The sequence below is a fragment of the Phascolarctos cinereus genome, unplaced genomic scaffold (assembly GCF_003287225.1).
Source record: "Phascolarctos cinereus isolate Bilbo 61053 unplaced genomic scaffold, phaCin_HiC Scaffold_7;HRSCAF=346, whole genome shotgun sequence".
NCBI lineage: Eukaryota > Metazoa > Chordata > Mammalia > Diprotodontia > Phascolarctidae > Phascolarctos > Phascolarctos cinereus.
The window spans coordinates 178,977,529-178,991,761 of NW_027556180.1; the positions used below are offsets into that span (position 1 = coordinate 178,977,529).

At 44.9% G+C, this 14,233-nt stretch overlaps 2 protein-coding genes across 2 annotated transcripts; both read left to right on the forward strand.

The window, feature by feature from the left end:
- Positions 1-794: 794 nt before the first annotated feature.
- LOC110209406 (syncytin-1-like) lies at positions 795-9,210 on the forward strand. Its single transcript, XM_020987900.2, has 2 exons — positions 795-1,233; positions 6,919-9,210. The coding sequence occupies exons 1-2, from the start codon at positions 1,213-1,215 to the stop codon at positions 8,728-8,730; spliced, it is 1,833 nt and encodes a 610-aa protein (XP_020843559.1). The 5' UTR covers positions 795-1,212; the 3' UTR covers positions 8,731-9,210.
- On the forward strand, positions 2,308-4,607 carry LOC110209407 (endogenous retrovirus group K member 8 Gag polyprotein-like). Its single transcript, XM_078147374.1, has 2 exons — positions 2,308-3,145; positions 3,185-4,607. The coding sequence occupies exons 1-2, from the start codon at positions 2,314-2,316 to the stop codon at positions 3,505-3,507; spliced, it is 1,155 nt and encodes a 384-aa protein (XP_078003500.1). The 5' UTR covers positions 2,308-2,313; the 3' UTR covers positions 3,508-4,607.
- Positions 9,211-14,233: the final 5,023 nt, after the last annotated feature.

Consider the following 14,233-nt stretch of genomic DNA (forward strand, 5'->3'; position numbering starts at 1 on the left):
CCCAAGCTTACTTTACAGATGAGGAAACTGAGGCAAACAGGGACCCTTGCCCAGGGTCACACAGCTGGTAAGTATGCAAGGTTGGGTTTAAATGCATGAAGGTATGTCTTCCTGACTCTAGGCTCAGCACTCTATCCACTGTGCCGCATAACTGCTCATTCTTACCCTGACTTTAAATTCTACCTTTTTGTTAACCTGCATAAATATAGTTCATTACTTTATGTTTTTATCCCCAAGATCTTGGCTCCAAATTTAAGTCTCTAAGCTATCTTCTTCTCAATCAAGTTAAATCCAGGGGATAGAAAAGCCACAAGAAAATCTTAGTACAGTCTCTGCCTGGTACTTTAACCGAAATAAAAGTAGTTTATTCACATATTGCAAACTAATGTTGGCCCAACTCCCTTTGCCTTCTTGCCTTCTTCCCAAATGACATTATGAGACATGCCAAACTAACCTTATTTGCATTTCTGATAGGCTTTCTAGACTTAGCAGATCAAAGGAGGGAAATAGACATAATATATCTTGATTTCAAAATGGCAATTGACAAAATCTCACATAAATATCATATAACCATGGAAGAAAAGCTAGTTTAATCCCCTCATTTTAAAGAAGTAGAAATTGAGAAGTGAAACAACTTGTTTGCTGATTAACAAGTTGGTGATACTATTTTCAATAATTCTTTCAGAAAAGATTAAGAAATACAGATTCATTTATTAATTCATTGTCATAATTCGATTAGAAAAAACTTATAGCTGGTTAAATAAACATAGCTGAAATTTTAATTAGTGGGCCAATGCTGGAGGCCAGCACCTGGTAGTGGGCCCCTAACCCCGTGAGATTACCACACCCCAAGCAGCTTGTTCCGGGACAAACCGTACCATAACGTGTTCCTGTCAGGGCTAACCGCAAGATGTCGCCACACCGCCCCTGGAAAGTCCCGGAGGCCCATTTTCCCCTTTTGCCCCTCCCCGCTTTTGCCCTATATAAGCTTGTAACGCTCAAAAATAAAATTAGACCTTGCCTACCATCCTTTTGGTCTCACTCCTCCTTTTCACCCATTCCCTTCAGCCAGGGTCCTCCTCGACCCCCCACGTATACTGGCCCTGCAGGTCGGGGCAAGTGGCGCCCAACGTGGGGCTCGAGGTTCGGACTTCTGCCAGGCGGACCAGCATTGAGAAACGATTCGTCGCGACCCCCTCCTTCTCATCGCTCATGAAGAGCCCCTGCGTTTTGGTAAGTTGAGTTTTCGTCCGCCTCATTCTAATCATGGGTTCCAACCTTTCTAAGGAGCAGGTCTTTATCCAAGACCTTAAGCATGCCCTTAAGGAGAGAGGAGTTAAAGTTAAGAAAAAGGACCTTTTGAAATTCTTTCTTTTTGTAGATGAGGTCTGCCCTTGGTTTATGGTTACCGGCCCAGATATTCATCCGGGAAAGTGGCAGAAGGTCGGGAGAGACCTCAATAGAAAGTTGCAAACTGAAGGGCCAGAGGCGGTCCCTCCCTCGGCTTTTTCTTACTGGGGTATCATCAGAGACATAGTGGAATCTGCCCCTGGGGACCCAGGCAAGCGCCAACTCCTTTCGGTGGCAGAGTTTTGTTTACGCCCCTTGTCGCGGGCAGCTTCTGTTAAATCGCTACAGCGCCCTTTATCACGAACCGCCTCTACAAAGTCATTAGAATCAGTGGGAAAAAGTCCCCCTAGACCCCCCTCCGTGGTCATTACCATTCCGCCGGAACCTCCAAAGCCTCTTTATCCTCCCCTCCCTGTGGAAACGGTCCCGGCTACTGAACCTTTAACACTGCCTATAATTGCAAAACACAAAACTCCTCCTTTAGGAGATCCTGACCCTGATACTCTAGATCCCGGGGACGAGGCGGAACTGGAGGAAGAAGCCGCCCGATATAATAACCCGGACTGGCCCATAACTCCCCAGTACCTACCCCCTCCCTACATATCCCAGACTTGCGCTCCTGCGCTTTTGCCCCCCATTCCCACTTCCTCAGCCCTCACATCCGCCAGAAGTCAACTCTCCACTCAAGTTAAGGAGCTCCGAGAAGTCTTAGATCTACAAAAGCAATATGCACAACTCTCTTCGGAACTGAGTTCCCTGCAACACTCCCTCCAGAATTCTGTCATTTTTCCCCCAATAGGTCGCAGTTACATCAGAAACCCCTGAAAAAGATCAGAGCCAGTGCTAGAGATAGAAAATCTAACAAGGCACAGCCCATGATATTCCCTGTTATGACCCGGTCTCGTCAGCCTGACTCCTCACACAACGACCCCAAGGAAGTTTCTGCCAGTGAAGGGGAGGGAGATGAAGAAAGTGAGGAAGAAGGGGAAGAGGACGAGGGAGAGGGGGAGGGACAGGATAGTGGAAAAAGAAGAAGAGGAATGGGCAATTGGAAAAAAGGAAGGACAGCGGTTAGAATATAGGAGATTGCAGTTCAAAGGGATTAAGGATCTTAACGCCGCCGTCAAGTCCTATGGTCCTAACGCCCCGTTCACCCTCTCAGCTCTTGAATCTATGTCCCGCGGAGGATATCTCTTGCCGGCAGAATGGCTTCGTGTAGTACAGGCAGTCCTTTCAAGGGGGCAGTTCTTGACATGGAAAGCAGATTTCTTCGACCGCTGCCAATCCATGGCTACAGCCAACCAAAAATCCCCTGGCTCCCCCGCTTTAAAGTGGACTTATGAGAAGTTGAGTGGTCAAGGGAAATACGCAGAGGAGGCCAAACAACGCTGCCTCCCAATAGGCCTCTTGGCGCAAACCGCCAATGCTGCATTCGCGGCTTGGCGTGCCTTGCCCACTTCTGGATCCCCCCTTGCTCCGCTTAATAAGATCGTACAAGGAACTCAGGAAGATTTCTCTGAGTATGTTAGTAGGCTCTTGGAAGCAACTGAACGAACCTTAGGGCAAGAAGCGTCTAATGATCAGCTTGTGAGACGCTTAGCATATGAAAATGCTAACAATGCCTGTCGGTCTGCCTTACGCGGGAAGTGGAGAGATAAAACATTAGAGGAAATGATACGTATGTGCAGAGATGTAGATCCCTTCACTACCAAAATGTCCCAGGCCGTACATCTGGCCATAGGGGCAGCTCTCCAAACCGGGGACTCCCAAAAGGCATGCTTCCGGTGTGGTCAACCTGGGGACCCCCAAAAGGCATGCTTCCGGTGTGGTCAACCTGGCCATTTTGCCCGACAGTGCCCTAGTGCCCCTGACACTCCCTCCGCTCCAATCAGCAATAAGGCTTCCCAACCCTCCACCCTCTGCCCTCGGTGTAGGAAAGGGAAACACTGGGCAAATACCTGCCGCTCAACTACAGACGTTCATGGCCACCCTTTACAGGGAAACGGTCGGAGGGGCCAGCCCCGGGCCCCCCAGTCGACCCCCTTTGTTCGGGCCTCGGGGATCAGCCAGTCCACACCCCACTCCACATCCCACTCTTCAGAGCCACTGCAGGAAGCGCAGGGGTGGACTTGTGTGCCGCCTCCACCTCAGTATTGACTCCCGAGGGTGGCGTCCATATTATTCCTACAGGCATCTTTGGCCCCCCGCCCCCTGACTTCTATTTTTTCATCCTTGGTCGCGCCTCCGCTACTATTAATGGCCTCATGATTCACCCCTCCATTGTGGATAGTGATTACACGGGGGAAATTCAGATACTTGCCTCAACCCTGAAAGGGCCCCTCACTGTCCGTCAGGGACAACGCCTTGCGCAGGCTCTCCCGCTCCCCCTACAGACTCCATACCCTGCTCTCGCCACTGTTAGAGGCCACTCCAAGCCTGGTTCCTCAGACATCTATTGGGTCCAGGCCATTTCCCAAGACCGCCCCATGCTTACGCTTTTTATTCAAGGCAGGCTTTTTGAAGGAATATTAGATTCAGGAGCTGACTCGACTGTTATCTCAAAAGACAGTTGGCCATCTTCGTGGCCCCTTCAACCATCCATGACACACTTGCAGGGCATAGGTCAATCCCACAATACCCTACAGAGCTCTCAATGGCTGCCTTGGCAAGACAAAGAAGGAAATAAAGGGACTGTTCGGCCTTTTGTGATCCCCGGCTTACCTGTCAACTTATGGGGAAGGGACATTCTTTCACAGATGGGGGTAATTATGTGCAGCCCAAATACCGTTGTGACCCGTCAAATGCTCTCCCAGGGATTTCTCCCAGGGCAAGGATTAGGCAAGAAAGGTCAAGGGCAACTGTCCCCATTGTTGCTGAAGGGAGAAAAGGACGAGCAGGCCTTGGTTGTGAGAGCCCAGATAATCAGAACCATTTTTCGTGAGGGCCACGGGTCCTCCTGCACTCCAGGCAGATAGGATCTCGTGGAGAAATGACCTACCCGTCTGGGTAGACCAGTGGCCCTTACCCAAGAAAAAACTGGAGGCAGCGCTTGCTTTAGTGCAGGAGCAACTAGCTGCAGGTCACATAGAACCATCTACATCCCCGTGGAACACGCCCATTTTTGTTATCCAAAAAAGATCAGGTAAATGGCGACTCTTACATGATTTACGGGCCGTCAATAAAACTATGATTCCTATGGGGGCCCTTCAACCTGGGCTCCCCTCCCCTGTAGCCATACCGCAAGATTTTTCTAAGATTACAATTGATCTTAAGGATTGCTTCTTTTCCATTCCCCTCCACCCTTCCGATTGTCAGCGCTTCGCTTTTAGTGTTCCTATTACCAATTGTGTGGGCCCTTCTCCGCGCTTTCAGTGGAAAGTTTTGCCACAAGGCATGGCTAATAGCCCTACGCTGTGCCAAAAATATGTTGCCCAAACAATTGATCCTTTCCGCTTGCAGTATCCCAAGCTTTATATTATCCATTATATGGACGATATCCTCCTTGCAGGACCAAATAATGAGGAATTGACTCAGGTATCACAGGAGCTCATTAAGGCGTTGGAATATCGGGGCCTTAATATTTCCCCTGATAAAGTGCAAACCTGCCCCCCCAGCTGTTCTTGGGATTTGAACTCTTGACGAATCGCATTCTCTCCCAGAAGGTTCGCCTACGAGTGAGTCACCTTTGCTCCCTTAATGATTTCCAAAAATTACTGGGAGAATTGAATTGGCTTCGGCCATATCTTAAGATCACTACAGGGGAACTGCGACCCTTGTTTGATATTCTTAAAGGAGACTCCGATCCAAATTCACCCCGCTCTCTCACGCCGGAGGCCCGTAAGGCCCTTGCCTTAATTGAGCAAGCCATTCATGAACAACATATTGGCTATTACGCTCCTCAAAAACCTCTTTGGTTCTTAATTTTTTCCACCACTTTTTCTCCCACTGGATTGTTATGGCAGGGACATCCGTTATTCTGGATTCATATGCCAGCCACACCTACAAAGATCCTTTCTTCCTACCCGCATTTAACGGCAGGGCTCCTGCGCCTCGGCCGAGAGGCAGCCCTTCGACTTTTTGGTCGAGAACCAGATCATATTGTTTGCCCCTACACTGCTTCGCAGATTCAATGGCTGCTTCAGAATGATGATGATTGGGCAGTTAATTGCATTTCCTATATGGGAGCTATAGACAATCATTATCCCTCAGATAAGCTCATTCAGTTCTTTCAGAAAACACCCGTGGTCTTCCCAAGGATCACCAAAGCGGAGCCCATAGAGAGCGCCCATTTGGCGTTCACTGATGGCTCCGCCACAGGGAAGGCAGCCTTTAGTGTTGATGGACAGGTCACCTCTTTTGACACCCCTTTCACCTCCGCGCAGCTGGTAGAGCTCGCAGCGGTCATTAAGGTTTTTGAATCTGTCTCGGGCCCCCTCAATGTTTATACTGATAGTTCCTATATTGCACAGTCAGTCCCTCTATTGGAAACCGTCCCGTATATCCGTCCCTCCACTAATGCGTCTCCTCTTTTTGCCACTCTTCAGCTTCTAATTCTCTCCCGCGATCACCCCTTTTTCATTGGTCATATTCGTGCCCATTCCGACCTCCCCGGTCCTCTTTCTGAAGGGAATGATCAGGTTGATCAAGTAACTCGTCGCATTCTGCTTGCTCTGTCTGCCTCCCCTGTTGAGGCTGCCACACAAGCCCACAAGCTGCATCACCTGAATGCCCATACGCTTCGTCTCAAGTTCCCTATAACCCGGGAACAAGCCAGACAGATTGTGAAACAGTGCCCTGGTTGCCTGACCCTCCTTCCTGAACCTCATAATGGCATCAATCCCCGAGGTCTTATCCCCGGGGAACTTTGGCAAATGGATGTCACTCACTATCCCCCTTTTGGTCGGCTTAAATATGTTCATGTGTCCATTGATACCTTCAGTGGCTTCATTTTTGCCACCCTGCAACCTGGAGAGGCCACCAAACATGTCATTAATCACCTCCTTAGTGCCTTGGCGGTCCTCCCGCAGCCCAAAATTCTTAAGACAGATAATGGCCCTGGTTATACCAGTTCTTCTTTCAGATCTTTTTGTACACAGTTGCATATTAAGCATGTTACTGGTATACCCTATAATCCTCAAGGGCAAGGAATTGTGGAAAGGGCCCATCAGACACTGAAAAACATGATCCTGAAATTACAATCAGGGAGGGAAGTTCTTTATCCCAGAGCTGGCAATGCCAAAACATTGCTCAATCACGCTCTTTTTGTTTTAAATTTTCTCACTCTGGACACTGCGGCAAAGAGTGCCGCAGACCGCCTTTGGCATTCCACTACGGCCCAAACCTACGCTCAGGCAAAATGGAAAGATCCCCTGCTTGGCAAATGGCAGGGCCCTGATCCTGTGTTAATCTGGGGCAAAGGCCATGCTTGTATTTATGACTCAAAGTGCCAAAATGCTAGATGGTTGCCTGAAAGGCTGATTAGGTTGATGGACAAGCCAGAAACTCATAATGCCGTCCAGGGAACCACACCCCCCTGAGACACCTCTGTTTTCTTTCTCTGTTTTACAGAAAATGACGATCCTCGTAATTTTCCTCCTGTTCCGTGGGAGCCACGGTGGTTTTCAATCTCCTGACCCAGTAGCGCTCAGCCGTGCCCTCTTTGGAAGCCCTTGTGACTGCGGCGGGGGCACGTTCACTGTCCGTCCCGCCACCTACACGCAAGAAGTGGACTGCGGGGAAAAGACAGCCTACCTCGCCTACCGTCATTCTATCACGGGCGTCTCCAAACCCAAGTGGGAATGCGTAAGGAAGCCCCGAGTTATCCCTCCGAATGGTGGCCAGCCCGGGCCTTGCCCCAGTGATTGCAACTACCTTGAGGCCTTGCACTCCACATGCTATAGTTCTACCCAGCAGTGCAGTGGCAGCTCAGGAACAGTCTATCTTACTACAATACAGGAAAGAGAATATGGTGGCTCCACAGGAGGGGACTGGGCGCATATAACTAGCCAAGGCCTACGTGGAAGTACCAATAAGTATGCTCAGGCTTCCTGTCGTAAAGAAAATATTGGAAAAAATGTCTGTTGGCCCCTTCATGCACCTGTCCATATCTCTGATGGGGGTGGCCCTACAGACCAAATTAGGGAACATGAGGTTAGGGAACGAATAAATGAAATAATTAAGAGTATGTATCCCCCCATCCATTACCATCCACTTGCACTGCCCAAACCCCGGGGAACGGACCTAGATGTCCAAACTTCAGAAATCCTTGAAGCAACACTTAAGGCCCTTAATTACTCTAACCCTGATTTGGCTGCCGATTGCTGGCTGTGTATGGCCCTTGGCACACCTATGCCCATAGCTTTGATGTCCAAAAATGGCTCCACATCCACAAATTGCACACTTAGTCCACCTTTTAAGGTACAACCTGTTGGTCTCCGCCCCTCTCCTTGTATCCAAGCCCCATTTCAGAATTCCACTGCTGATATTGATGTTGGTTTTGCTACCTTTGCTAATTGCTCTGAAGTCAAAAACTATACCTCACAGGAACCTCTCTGTCCCCTGCCGGGACAACTTTTCGCCTGTGGGGGAAATATGGCCTACTCTGCTCTCCCCCAGAATTGGACAGGACTCTGCACACAAATTTCAATCCTCCCTGATATCGACATCATTCCGGGAGATGAGCCTGTCCCACTGCCCAGTTTTGATTATATTACTGGAAGACCCAAGAGGGCTGTTGCATTTATCCCCCTCCTTGTTGGCCTTGGGATTACAGGGGCACTCGCTACCGGCTCTGCCGGCATAGGAGTTGCTGTTGATTCATATACAAAACTATCCCATCAATTTCTTAATGATGTGCAAACCCTCTCGGGGACGATAAATGACCTTCAAGACCAAATTGACTCCCTGGCGGGAGTCGTTCTTCAGAATAGGAGGGGCCTAGATTTACTCACGGCAGAACAAGGGGGAATTTGCTTAGCCCTACAAGAAAAATGTTGCTTCTATGCAAATAAATCTGGGATAGTGCGGGATAAAATCAAAAAACTGCAAGAGGATCTGATTGAAAGACGCAGAAAACTTTTTGAAAATCCCCTCTGGAGTGGCTTGAATGGAGTCCTCCCATACCTCCTCCCTCTTCTTGGACCTTTAATTGGTCTCCTCCTACTTTTTTCTTTTGGACCTTGGGCCTTTACCAGACTAACCTCTTTCATTAAGACGCAGATTGAGGCTTCTCTTAAAAACACCGTCAATATCCATTACCACCAACTTGCTTCGTCAGAAGATCCTACTGATACCATGGAAGAGGGTCTCCAGTTCTCGAAGCTCGTGCATCCGGAATCTCGCTGCTCGCGGTGGTGGAGAAATATTAAGGATAAAAAGTGATCTGGCAGCTGTGAGAGAGCCCATGACGGGAATATTGAGGTCCCATGTTTCAAAAAAAGATCAGCGCGGCTGCAGTTGTTTCCCCATGACGGGAATAGAGTGAGGCCATGATGGGTTACATCGTGGGGTCCCCCTCGCTTAGCCTAAGACAGGGACCACTGCCACTAATGCGCTTTGAACATGGAGGCCGACCTCATAGCCTAAGACAGGCCTCTCACCTGCTATTTTAAATACAAAATGGGGGACATGCTGGAGGCCAGCACCTGGTAGTGGGCCCCTAACCCCGTGAGATTACCACACCCCAAGCAGCTTGTTCCGGGACAAACCGTACCATAACGTGTTCCTGTCAGGGCTAACCGCAAGATGTCGCCACACCGCCCCTGGAAAGTCCCGGAGGCCCATTTTCCCCTTTTGCCCCTCCCCGCTTTTGCCCTATATAAGCTTGTAACGCTCAAAAATAAAATTAGACCTTGCCTACCATCCTTTTGGTCTCACTCCTCCTTTTCACCCATTCCCTTCAGCCAGGGTCCTCCTCGACCCCCCCACGTATACTGGCCCTGCAGGTCGGGGCAGGCCAATGTTAACATTTTTATCTTAAAACATAACAGTATCTAAAGAATCAAACTGTGTGTGACCTAAATGGCAATGGAGATACGTTAGAGATACATGACAGATCTCAATAGCTTGCAGTCTATTTTCTTTTTTTTTCCTTTTAAACAATGTAAGTTCAATTTTATTTTCATGTCCAAATTCTCCCACCTCCTCCTCTATGTCTCCCATTCATTGAGTAGGAAAGAAAAACAAACCCAAAAAATTTGTATAGATGTATAAAACATGTTCCAACATTAGCCATATCCAAAAAAAAAAAGGAAGAAGAAATTATGCTTCAATTTGCACATTGAGTCCATCCATTTTCTTAACAGGAGGTGAATAGCATGTTTCCTCTCAAGTAATTTGGAACTAGGGTTATTGTGTTGATTATTGTGTCGATCAGAGTTACTAAATCTTTCAAAGCTAATTATATTTATAATATTGTTGTTGCTGGGTAAATTGCTCTCCTGGTTTGTTGCAGTCTATTTCCAATGATGACTTGTATGCAATAAATGTCACCAAAAACCTATCAAAGAAATGCATGGCTGGAAAAGGCTAGTCATGTCCTAAAAGCAAGTTAAAATGGTGGATGGACAGTTTAAGTGTTGCATTGGCAATGCTGTAATATGAAAAAAGCCTATAGGAAGACCTCTTTCATAGGATATGTAGTGGGGGTGAGGGAACAAGGGAAAATAAATCTCACCACATGGTGAAGCATTGAAGGATTGTGAGCTACAATTCTAGTGCTGATTGTATTGTTGATTGTATTGATAAAATCCAATTCCATTAAAAGAATGAATGAAGACATGAAAACCAAATATTAAATAAAACAAAGCTTGGAGATATAGTAAATATTTTGAAGAGTGGTTCAAAAATCAAGCTTGGAATCAACAGGCTTATATTCAACAGGGAAAAAGATAAATGCCCATGTTTAGGCTCAAAAATTTTCATAAGCACATGATGATTTGATAACAATTCAGATGAATAAGCTCAATATGAGAAAAGACCTATACCCTGGTTAAAAAAAAACAACAACAATAACAGTTACAGCTACATTGATTATACTATACTGTTCAGAAAAGGGAAGTAATATTTCTACTAACCTTTGTGTTGATTAGACCTCAACTGTTGGAATTTTATGTCTAGTTCTTGGTGTTTAAGAGGGACATGGATATACCAAAATCTACTGAAAGGAAATCAACAAGAATGGTTAGTAGTATGAAAAAAAATGTCACATGTGAACTATTTAAGAGAAGTAGAGAAGAGAAGACAAGGTAGGCTATGGAAGCCATCTTCAAATATCCAAAGGACTGTCATGGATACGAGAATGTTGCTTTGCTATGTGTGAGTTGGTTGGAAGGATGGAACTAGGATCAATGAATGGTGGAGATGCTGAGAAGGCAGGTTTAAACTGTTAACAGAAGGAAGAACATTTTGTAATGACAGCTGTCCAGCAATGGCATGGGATGCTTATCAAAACATGAACTTATTATTGTGAGTGTTAAAGCAGATAGTGAATAAATATCTCTTATGGATGATGTAGAGGGATTTATGAATTGAGTAGAATATTGGAAAACATGACCTTTAAGGTTCTTTCCAACTCAAAAATTCTAAATTTGCCCATCAATTAAAAAAATCAGCTCTTTATACACTGTAAAGTAACGTTGGCTCAATTCCTTCTCTCGTCTTCCTAAATGACATTATAAGCCCTGGGAATTTCCTGCAATAGTTGCTATTTTAGGTTCATTGCTCTTTTAGTCTGAAGTGGATTTTCAATATTCTGAGTCAATGATTTTGTTGAGCAATCAAATAATTTAATTTTGATTAACTGATGCCTTGATCAGTTACCTAAAATATACTATGTCCTACACAAAATATGCTAAGTATATCCAGACTTTGCCTTTTAGATCTCTACTTTGAAAGATGCTATGTGTTGAAATGTATTTTTATCAATTTTGTGTTCATTTATGTTTTTTTTCTCAATACATATATATTAAGCAACATATTCTATCATAGCAGGCAGTTTACAGGGTGGAATAATCCTTTTCTGGAATTGTTTTCACTGTCTCTTTCAATGATGCTTCTATCCTCTTGACTCAAAGATGCTGACATTCCTCAGGCATCTCTTCTTGGTTCTTCTCTTTGTACAACCTCTCCCTAGGACATCTCATTAATTTCCACAGTTCCAACAACAATGTTAGCATTTATATCAATATTTAGAATTTGCAAAGCAGTTTATATCTGAGGTATGTGTGTGTGTGTGTGTGTGTGTGTGTGTGTGTGTGTGTGTGTGTGTGTGCATGCCGTGTGTATCTCTGTCTGTGTAATTAGTTGATTCTCAAATATATATTTCAAGCTCTATTATCCATGAATTGATTTTCCAAATGACACAGAAATCTCCATCTGGCTTGCCTGGTAGTATCCTGAACTTAGCTTGTTTTAAACCAAACTCACTGCACCTCCCCACACCCTAGTCCCAATCTGCTGGTGCTCCAGACTTACTTTTCTGTTTCTAAATGACCCTATCATCCTCCCTGCCCTCAGGTTTGAAAATTCGTTGGTTTTTTTTTTTCTCCTTCTCTTTGTCTTTTCATTGAGCCAATCACCAAGACTATGCACTTTCCATTTCTATAGACTCTCTCACTCTTTTCCCCAGACGATCACCCCATCCACCCTAATCAAGGCCTACACGAGCTCTCACCTGAAACTTTTACAATAGCCTTCTAAATTATCTCCAACCCTCTAGTCTGTCATCCTCCTACTTCCCACCCCGCCTGCCATGCCAGTTTGTTAATAGTTCAGAATCTTTACAGGAGCAATCTGACAGAAGTCTCTTAGCAGAAAGGTCCCACAATTTCAGAATGCAGCAATGCAAGTTGGAAAAAAAAAAGCAACGTTTTTAATCTGCATACTGGGAACCAAATTTTTAGACCATCAGCACTAGTATTATTTATAACACAGCACAGAGGATTTTTCTCTGCAATTCATTCTAACTATCCCCTTCCCAACTTTACTGAGAGTCCCAACTGTCTCTTGGCGTGGTCACAGTGGGAAGGTTTGCATAAGAAGTCAATGAACTCTGTTCCTGCAGTGTGGTAGGTTGAGTCAACATTGGTCTTGTATTGTAAGTGTCTGCCTCTGGTTCAATATCATACTGATGAAAAAGAGACAACAATCATCTTCCATACTCCCTGCTATATAGCCCATTGGCTGGTTCATCTGTATTACTGTTATTAACTGATTGAGTGATTAGGAGTGGGTGGTGGGATGGAAGGCAGGTAAATAGGGAAGTAATGGCAACCAGTCCTTAAAGAGTCTGGAACTAGTGTAAAGGATTTTAAATTTAGACTGGGAGAAACTTTTAAAGGTCATCTAGTCTAAGCCCTAATTTTGCAGATAAGGACACTGAGGACCAGGAGTAGTTAAGTGACTTCCTCATGATTCTAAGGCTCAATAAAAGAATAGGTAGTAAAGGATATTGTGGATGAGAAATATGTTTTTTATTAGCTGTCCTAGAACACTTCTGTGAACATGCTATTCCCTAATTGAAAACTTTAATGGTTCTCTGTATTTATAAGGTGCAAACTCTTTTGCCAGGAATTCCATCCCCTTCACAATTTGATCCCAAAATATCTTTCTGGCTTTATCTCCTAGTAATCCCTTGGTGCATCCTGGCCTTCAGTTACAATCTTTGCTCACCCCACCTCTTCCTGAAAAGCCTTTCACCACTAGTTCCTCCTTCTGTTATTTCATGGTTCATATTTCATTTCTTTCTTCTTTATTGAGCCCACACAAAACAGAATCAAAGGAGGTCAAATTAAAAAAAAATGGCATTTCTACTATCTTTTTCAGGTTTCATGAAGACATGCTGACAATCCATTGACATGCACCTGTAATTGAGCATTTTATTTATCTCAAGGTGGACCTCACCTAAAGTTCACCTTTTGGATCAGACCTGTGATTTCAGTAGCAGAGGGAATTCTGGTGAGAAAGCTCTCTTCATAATGCAGGTCAGCACCTGCTCTGTAACTAAGAGTCTTAGAGAATTGTCTGATGGCCTTGAGGGCTTAAGTGATTTGCCCAAGGTCCCACTGGGCAGAGGTATGAGACCAGCTTTCTTCCTATTTAGGTAAGCCACTTCTTGGCCTCTATTGGTAAACTAAGGTTAGGGAAGCTAAGGACAACAAAAAGAAATTGTTGAAGTTATATTAGGAGAAAAAAAAGGATCAAGGAAGGGTCAAGATCTTCACTTGGCATCAATGACATGATAATAACTAGCAACAAAATAAAGATAGAGTTGCTTTACTCCACCAAAGACAAAGGATTATGCAGTGGGAATAATATAATGAAAATAGTGGAGTTGATACTCAAACTAAATAAAGAGACAACAAGAGAGGCTTTAGGCACCCTGGATTAATTCAAACCATCTGACCTAGATGAATTATATACAAACATACATACATACATGCATACATAATATATGTATGTACGGAATTGTCTCATTTTTCAAAAAAGTGGTGGAGGATAGAGAATATTTTATTAAGTCTTACAGAAACTATACTAAGCTTGGAGGATACTAATACAAGTTAAAAAAAAAGACAGTCCCTACCCTTAAGGAGCTTACATTCTAATGCACATAAGAGAGCATGTGAAAGAAAGCTGGAAGAGGAGAGGGGCAATTGGTAGGAGAAGGAGGGAGAGAGAGTAAAGGCAGGAAAAAAGGCTGGCATTTTTATAGTGTTTTAAGGATTGTGAAGGGCTTTAAATGGGTTGTAATTGGATTTTTGTATCATCCCTGAGATATAGGTGTTGTTATTATTATCTCTCTTACAGATGGGGAAACTGAGGCTGAGAAGTTAAGGAACTTGCCCAGGGTCACATAGCCAGTAAATATCTGAGATAAGACTTGAAC